At 44.2% G+C, this 8,875-nt stretch overlaps 2 protein-coding genes across 3 annotated transcripts; one reads left to right on the top strand and one right to left on the bottom strand.

Moving 5' to 3' along the window:
- Positions 1-200: 200 nt before the first annotated feature.
- On the bottom strand, positions 201-2,661 carry LOC147217209 (uncharacterized). Its single transcript, XM_086176059.1, has 4 exons — positions 2,592-2,661; positions 2,177-2,273; positions 1,936-2,065; positions 201-1,333 (listed from the first exon to the last, which is right to left on the bottom strand). Exons 2-4 carry the CDS (start codon positions 2,268-2,270, stop codon positions 1,051-1,053), a joined length of 507 nt encoding a protein of 168 aa, XP_086032185.1. The 5' UTR covers positions 2,271-2,273; positions 2,592-2,661; the 3' UTR covers positions 201-1,050.
- Positions 2,662-3,616: 955 nt separating this feature from the next.
- Positions 3,617-8,265, top strand: tspan10 (tetraspanin 10). 2 transcript variants are annotated; one of them, XM_086175909.1, is made up of 5 exons: positions 3,617-3,690; positions 5,125-5,234; positions 6,186-6,448; positions 6,521-7,080; positions 7,180-8,265. In XM_086175909.1, exons 3-5 carry the CDS (start codon positions 6,359-6,361, stop codon positions 7,490-7,492), a joined length of 963 nt encoding a protein of 320 aa, XP_086032035.1. In that variant the 5' UTR covers positions 3,617-3,690; positions 5,125-5,234; positions 6,186-6,358; the 3' UTR covers positions 7,493-8,265. The 2 variants fall into 2 exon arrangements, with proteins under 2 accessions (XP_086032035.1, XP_086032036.1); XM_086175910.1 differs by lacking the exons at positions 3,617-3,690; positions 5,125-5,234 and having other exon boundaries at positions 6,418-6,448; positions 6,525-7,080.
- Positions 8,266-8,875: the final 610 nt, after the last annotated feature.

Below are 8,875 nucleotides of genomic sequence, written 5' to 3'. Positions count from 1 at the left end.
ATCTGCATGAGTTCCTCAGGGTTCTCCGGGTTCCTCCCGATGTCCAAAAAGGTCACCATTGGAGACCCTGACAGGCCCAGAGAGGGAATAGTTGTATGTGTCCCCCCGGTCCCCTTTCAGATGCTTTTTATTTATCGTCTCCCCTCTTTTTTTACATGTTACCTCTGACGATAAGGATTACGGAAATCTCGTCGCAGCTTTTCATTTTTGTTTAATAATACACTGTAAAAACACAAACGATAGTGAACACAGTGCAAGGAGCAACATATAAAACACAACAAATGGACTGCAATTCAATGTAGCACAATACAAAATCATGTAGTTGCACGATATAAAAAGTGCCAGTCATATTAATTCTACTAATGTAGCTTATTTTTAGCTTACTCATTGCAATATGTTGCTGTCATAGCAGAGGAAGGTTAAACATCAACCGCAGGATGCCGGACCAAAAGGTCTAGGTCGTTCAGAACAATCTGGGTTTCATCTCTACGCTAACTTTACCAGTCACTCAAATAAATCCCTACCATATTGAGAGGTGTTGAACTACACCACCATTAAAAACAAGAAACAGGCTTAGGCAAAGTAAGGCTTGGTGGAAGGGCCTTCGGTCGAGCGCACACAGTAAACCAGCTCCCTTGAGGGATTTTTGGATTAAGACACAGTGCCATTAATGAATGTGTGTGTGTGTGTGTCTTTTTTTTTCTTTAGTTTGTTATGTCCTTGTGGGACTCTGTAATCATGTTAATTTATCTCTTCCGGGCTCCTTGTACTGTAGCTGGAAAGTATTTGAAACATTTGATAAATGCTGCCATCATGTGGCTTACAGTGACTTCATGCAAATTAAAAAAAAAAAAAAAAAAAAAAATTGTTAGTGCAACGTCTTCCATAGCGTTCAAACAGTGTAATAATTGCAGGCAAATTCACGCGACGTAATATAAACCAACATAATAAACAGGAAGCAATTGATAAATATATGAAAATGTCGCTGCGGTTTTAAAAAAAAAAACAAAAAATGCACCAGCATTCATACATCCGAAAAAGTAAATGTAACTAAGGTGTCTGCTGTCCTCGTCTCCTTATTCTGATTGGAATCGGTCTTCTGACAAACTGGCTTTCGGGGGCACGTTTCTGCGCGCGGAGGAGCCGAGACCTCAGCGCGAAACCGTCGGGGAGCCACTGGCGAGGCCTCGGCGGCGCGGCGAGCCTCCCCTCGCCGAGGTCGTCCACGAACCCCTCCACTTTGTCCAGCTTTGCATTGAGACTCCCCAGCTCGTCCTTCAAAGTGTTAAACCGTTTATAGAGATCCGCCAGGGCGTCAGACAGGGGCTGGATCCTGCACGTGCGAGAAAAAAAAAAAAAGAAAACGAACACCAGAGAGAACAAAATCAACACGTGCTTCGGATGTTTCGCCGACCGGTCGAGGAACGTCGGCGCTGTTGTTTTGTCGATGAAATCACTACCGAGGGAAAAGCCGAATAAACCCTCGGGCAAAGCTCCGCTGTTAAGCAAAAACAGTCCACAGGAAACATCGGGAGAACAGAGGTGACGTAAAAGTCCCCAAATAGAAATCATAACCATAACAATTTTGCCGGTTAGAAAAAAACGACCCGCTGCTGACGTGAACCTGTTACTTCGGGTTCAACGCGCGCCAAAAGCTAACGCTACTCCAACTTTTCCCAGCCGCCTTTACGTTTGGCGCTTCCTCCGTCGTGAGGTCAGTCCTGGCACGACCGGCACCGGTGGTCGTTCATAAAAAAAAAAAAAAAAAAAAAAAAAACGAAATAAAGTTACGCAATCCCCGACTTTGACTGAGAGCGGGGAATAATAAAATGTTCACTGATGTCACTGCTTTTCTTTGTTTTATTCAGGCATTTCACCTCCCTCTGACTCGACAATGCGCGGTTTTCCATAATGACAACCCCGTCCCCAATTTACCTGCTGTACTCAGGGAGGACAGAGGCATGATCCTTGATCAGCAGGTCTTTGACTTGTGTTAGAATAGCAAACTTCCAGTTGTCCAAAACCAGAGTCAGGTTGGAGCAGGTCTTGGCGTCGCTTTGCTCTCCTAAATGCAATCCAGAAGGATTTTATTGCGGACCCACATCCATCCCGAGTGAGACGTGCAGGTTTTGAAAACTGCGACGTGAATGCATTCGTCGACGGAGGGCGAACTGACCTTGTGGGGGCCGAGCGGACACGTCCTTCCTCCTCTTGTCACCTCTGCACGTGGAGATCGCACAGAGAAAGACCAGGACGACTTTCATCATCATGTTCTGCACTTTTAAAAGATGCAGTCGTATGAGATGTGGAAATCTCGAGTGAGCCTGCAGTGACAGTTTCAATTATCCTTGCACTTGCTACTAAATGAATAATATTAGATTTCAGTGTCGGTATGTTTTTGTGCAAATGCCAATTAATATTGCTCGGTTTTATTGACTTGAACACATTTTTAACCTTATCAATAGCATCATAATTGTCATTTTCTGAAGTGGACTAAGAGGCAAACATATACCGTGGCACGGCAGACATAATTATAACCCGACCTTCATTGATTTGCTTCAACATAACAGTAAAATCGAGATTCACTTTACCGTCAAGCTGGATTCGGAAAAGGATCACTTCAGGTAACGGCGGCTCCACTCCGTAGGACAATCCATCAACGGTGACAAGGGAGAGAACACAAGGGCAGGGCTCCCTTTTAAGGGCTTCTGTGAATCCTGGATGCCGTTCCCGCCACCTGTGCCCACCCACTCCACAGCTGCAGGGCGGCCCCTTCAGACCGAGGCAAATCTCCGCATAAAGCGTGGAAGACGTGGACCAGACGCCGAAGTCGTTCCTCCCACCTTGCACTCCCGGTTCATCCGCTGCGATGATAATTGATCCAAACGCCCCTGAATGGGATAATGATAATCCCCTATCTCTGTTCCATTTGATCCTGTCATGTTATTCTTGCTGCTGTGCTGCTTATGTAGGAATGCCGCGCTCCCTCCAGGATCCCATCCAGAGGAGGTGTTTGATGTAGCGACACGGATCCAGCTGAGCATTCTTATTCCCCACTGTAACACAATCTGCTCAACATCTGGGCAATAGCGGATCCGGCCCGCGGAAACCAGTGAAGGGTTGAGACACTCACACACACACACACACACACACACAAAGCTGAATATTGAAGAAGAAAAGTTTAACTTGTTTATCATCGCTCGAAGATCATTTTTGTGCGTGTGTCTAATTTTCAAGTGGGACCACAGAGGATAAATTGAAATAGCCATTGTGAGGAAAAATACAGTCCCTCAAGGGGAGGGCGTCCTTTCTGCCTGTACGATTTATTGTATTAGTTCATTGAGCTTGAAATTGAGTTTGGATGATAGACCAACATAAAGGCCCTGCTGGTGTTGATATTCAGATTTATTGCAAGATTCTCTGATTAATGAGCTGGTGGACATCTGATGAGGCCCAGTAGCAGTTATTTCTATTTAAATGTTCAATGTCTCCCTAATACCGTAATACCACGCTGGCTTTGCCAAAGACGGACACTTTTCAATATGAAGTTTCTTTTCCAAGGCTGGGAGAGCAGCCAAATTGCACACTTTTGATGAATTACACCGCTGAGAAGGAACCGGACTCGGTCAGGATCTTTGCCACCTGCGCCATCCCTCAACCTTGAGACGCAGGAAACATCCCCCGCATGTTGTAAGTAATCTGGAGATGATGTTTCCCCCACGCAATACATCTTCAGACCTGGCAACGCAACCCTGAAACAGCCGGATCCTGTTAAAAAAAAACGCTTGTGGAATTCTCTTGTGGAGATTTCTGAGGAGGAAATATATATATTTTTTTTTTGTTTGTTTTTTTTGGTCAAACAAATGATGGAAACGAATCTGTTTTGACAGCAACTTGTCCAAGTGGATCAGGGCAATCGTGTAAAACCTCTCCATCAGAAAGTGCGTGTGCACATGTGTGTGCACGCTTGTGTCGGATGGAAACAGGAATTTACATTTTGCTTAGGAATGACAGCCACTAGCTGAAGGTGTATGTGTGTATTTTGTGCAGTTGAAAGCATCATTTTAAGATAATGGAGGTGAAAATGCACCTTGAAGATTTTGCACATCCACGTTGTTTTTCTTGTCATCTTCCCTCAGGGTGTTTTATAACAACCTACCGAACCTTTATCCTGATAATAAGTGAGATCTACTCAAATGTCACACTGACGTTGCTCGTTGGCTTCACAACACGTATAAAATGATGGTGCCGGTGGTGGGCGCATTTCAAAAAGGCAGTTTATTCAAATGTATCAGAGATTTGACGCTGCAAACTAATAATGTGTTCATCAATTCATTTTCATCCATTCACATAGAGTGTGTCAAACTCAAGGCCGGCGGACCAAATGTGGCCCGCCATGTCATTTCATGTGGCCCTCGAGAACATCTTAAAAGGTCTGATTGTCTTAAAATAAATAAGTCAAACTAGTGCATTGACTATTAACTACATTAGGAATGCATATGTAGAGTTTTGATAAAATCTGCACACCAAAATAGGGAGATATGTGTCCGATAAGCATCTAAAGAAGAGCCTATTTTTTTGCTCATACACATGACAAAACGTATTTTATGTTCTATGTAAAATAAATAATCTTTCTTGGTGTGCGGATTTTTTCAAAACTCGAAATTTATTAAGTCGAATCTTCAATCCAGGACCCATCCCTGACTGGGCAGTGCATTTATCTTTTCTAACTCTTTGACAAGGGAATGCATATGTAACATTTTGGATTTGAATGAGTAATAAACTCAGTTATTTATTATTAAGGAGTAGTTACATTGATTTTACATTCCATATGGCCCTTCCATTATGCTGATGTGGCCCTTAGTGAAAATGAGTTTGACACCCCTGCATTTAATTCATCGATATAAATAATAGTGTGCTTCAATGCAATTCCATCAATGACTTAAATGCATAGCATGAATTAAAATATTGATTTTGTTCTGTTAGACAGGTGAAATCACATCAATGCCAAACCATGAATCATCTTATTGAGTTACTTGTGTTATAAATTAAAAGATGTGACAAACCATTAGTTTTCCTGCCCAACATATGAAAAATAACCATTTATGATTAAACCCCGTCTAGAGTTCAGCAACAATCAATCCAGCGGTGGCCTGACTGAGTTCCAGCTTCCTGTGGCTTTTCCAGCAAAGCCAGAGGAAAGAATGACTGCAGGAGACGTGCAAAGCCAGAGAGTGAGATATTCTTTTGTTTTTACTCAATCTCTATCACATACGGCCTTTTGACTGACGCACAGCGAGATGTAACTACTTCATAATGATCCTATCGTTGAAATATCCGCGCGTGAGGATTGGCCACGTGGAGGAGTGATTCATCCTTTTTTTTTTTTTTTCTAAGCCAGTCCAAGATGGGGTCAGAACAAATTATGAAAAAGAAACAGCAGAAATTACAAAATAAGAGCTGGGCAAAGATTTCCTGCCAGTGCAGCCCGCGGAAACATCTGGTTCCCAAACCCGAAAACAAAAACAAAAGGCCGCCTGCATTGAACTAGCATCTGACCAAGGTTTCTGCTATCTATCTATCTATCTATCTATCTATCTATCTATCTATCTATCTATCTATCTATCTATCTATCTATCTATCTATCTATCTATCTACTTAGCTAGCGAGCTACCTAGCCAGCTAGCTATGTAGCTAACTATCATCACTAACTGCGCACCAAGGGTTACAATAGAAAATCAATTTATGTCAATTATTTTACATATTAAAACCCGAGAAATATTATTTTTACCAGTTTATAATAAGTAGTATATTATTTGTATATTATTTACTTTATGAATAAAGTCATGTCATTGATTGATATGCACTGTACTTTTATATTCTGTATGTATTTTTATATGGACTACATTTTTATAGAATTTTCCAGCATGATTTCCTCTAAAAAAAAAGACAATATTGATCAATATATTTTTTTAATTATTATAAATATGTAATTTTACAAATCAAGCAACACGGTTGCCTTTTTTTTTTCTAGGCTCACACTTTTCCTCTCTTAAACCGATCAATCTATTTCATAACAGCACGGATTTGAAAACCTCACCTTGCACCAGTCTCATGTTCTACCCCTCGTCTCCCACACACTCCCATAACTGTCTAATCCCCTCACTGTGACTCTCACATGATAGAAAAATCCGACCCCTTTGCGGCCGGAGGCTGAACGCTGCGTGGTTCCTGTACTTGCGCTCACATGCTTCCCTACTACTGTAAAGAACCCCCGCCTCCCCGATGTTCCGCTTGAGATTCCTTCACTCCGGCCGGCCGAAAACACGGGGAGGCTTGTCTCCCAGGGGTGGACGATATGAGGAGGTTTTTATCAATGAAAAGCGTTGCTTTGCCCTGGTCGAGACGGGACAACACGCCGAATGAGTCCAGTCCACTCATACCAAAGGTAAGGGGTCATGATTGACTAAACCAAAGGGCACAACAGTTGTTTTGGTATTTAGTTGTTTTCTATCTGAAGGCAGGCTCCTCCGGGGTGGAGGACGCGGCAGGGACTCCTCAGGAGACCGGCGAGCACAAAGGCCCCGTCGGGATTCAACCGCAATACAGATACTCTCTGTGGGACTATTTCCTGAAGTACTTCCTGCTCCTCACCAATCTGATCTTCACCGTTCTGGGCCTGGTGGTTCTCGGCGTCGGGATGTGGGGCCTCATCAGCAAGGAGTCGTTTGCCAAGGAGAAGATCGGCAGCATCGGCACCGACCCCATGCTGCTACTGGTGACTCTGGGCTTCGTGCTGACGCTGCTCTGCCTGTCGGGCTGCGTCGGAACCTTGAGAGAGAATTCTTGGCTACTGAAGCTCTTCTCCGGAGTGGTGCTGGTGCTCATCACAACCCAGATACTGGTCGCCATCGTGGCATATAGCCTTCAAGACCAGATCGTTGGCGTCATGCGGTCCGGGATGTTAGCAGCTATGGTACGCTACCAGGACGACCTGGACCTGAGGTTCATCACCGATGAGATTCAGACGAATCTGCAATGCTGCGGGGCGGATAACTATCGCGACTGGGAGATCAACATGTGAGTGGAGTGTGACTTGGAGATTCTTCATGCCATGAAAATGCACAAAGGATAGAAATAATGTTCATTTGACACTCAGTCCATTTTTCCTTCCTTTAGATATTACAACTGCTCTGCTCCGGGGGTGCTGGCGTGTGGCGTCCCTCCTACCTGCTGCGTAGACCCTCTGGAGAACGGGACGGTGTGGAACTCCCAGTGCGGTCTCAAGGCCCAGGTTCTGGATGAATTCACCGCCCAGAGCGTGATCTTCTTGGGCGGGTGCTTGGGGGGAATCTCCCGGTGGGTGGAACAACACGAGGGCCTGATAGGGACGATTGTCGTCGTCGTAGTCGCCGTCCAAATACTGACTCTGTTCGTCACTTCACGAATTCTGGAGAGGATCGAGTGGCAAAGATTTCACAGCGTTTGGTGAGGAATGGAATGGCGCGCTGATATTTATTAAACGCTGACAGCTTTGTGGTCCTCCACCGATTTTGTCTCTCGTGGTGAAAACTTCTCCTTCCAGGCATGATGAAAATAATTTTAAGGAATCCCACTCGACATTTTAGATGCAGTTTGTGCTTCAGCTGCACTATAAACAGGAAAATTCATGCATGATGTCAGCACGTCGCACCCATTGCCTGAGAAAATGGACCATCGGGGCCGGGTATACTCATATAAAAGGCAACAGATCTCATATTAATCTCACCTCCAATACTGCCTCATGCAAAGTAAATTAAAAACTACCGGTAACTATGGCAAACAAAGCGCAATGATAGTGTAAAAGTCTGGGTAATATGAAGCTTGTTGGAGAGAGTTTCATCTTGAATGTGTTTTCTTGTAAAGGGACAAATAAATCATTTCGGGAACTGTAATCAAATGCCGCGGTGAGGTTTTACAGCACGCTGTTTTTGCTTCATCATTTGCAAGGGGAGAGAAACAGAAACGACAGTGCAGATCAATTTCAAATACCCCAAGCGTTATTCAGCGTTTTAATTAAACACTGCATGTATGATACCGGCTTGAATAATGGCTGCTTTTTCAAAAAAAAAAAAAAAGACAGAGAAAATTGCATGCAGACATTTAATTTCATGCTTCGCAATTCGAAACAAATACCACAAGAGTTTAATCTCGACAGGCAGCAGGTGCAAGAATGATCACAGCGGCTCAGATGATGGCGTACTGAGCCAGCTCGTCCAGCTCTATATGACTGCAGGCCTCCAAGGCGCAAATCACCGCGATGTAAACCAGGTTTGCTTGGATGGCTGTGTTTTTGTAGCGACGCCACGAAATCTCTCACCAATCCAGAGCCCCTCCATTACTGGAACGTCCTCTCCGAAGCTGGGAAACACATACGAAAGTGGTCGTAAAAAATAATGTGAGATTTTCCATTGTGGACAGGTGACTCAGGAGCGGGCGCCTTCTCAATCAGCCCTCTTTGGGAGGTGTGCTCTTGGACCGATGGACGTTCCTCTGCTTGAGCTTCGGGGGGCCTCTGCGTGGGGATCCGGTGCCGGACGCTTTGAACGCAGTTGTACCGCCGGGCTTTGCCTCAGGCTTGGCTACATCCAAATATATACTTGAGCTATTTTGAGCGATAACAGGACGCATAGTCATAAAACCTGCATTTTGAATGGTGCCCAACTTTGACAGTTTTATGTGGCCGCTTCTCTTTCCACCAAAACATGACTTATGCGCCGACAATGAAGGGGCTTTTGTACTTTACAACAGCTCGAAACGTGGTTTTAAGTGTTTGGATACACAGTTTAATCACCGGTAAACCATGAAGTGAGCGTTGAGCAATTCAAATGGAAAG

The sequence above is a fragment of the Fistularia commersonii genome, chromosome 28 (assembly GCF_037954325.1).
Source record: "Fistularia commersonii isolate RoL2024-O1a breed Wild chromosome 28, RoL_Fcom_v1.0, whole genome shotgun sequence".
NCBI lineage: Eukaryota > Metazoa > Chordata > Actinopteri > Syngnathiformes > Fistulariidae > Fistularia > Fistularia commersonii.
The sequence above is the reverse complement of the archived record's forward strand: the minus strand, read 5'-3'. Positions and strand labels throughout refer to the sequence as shown.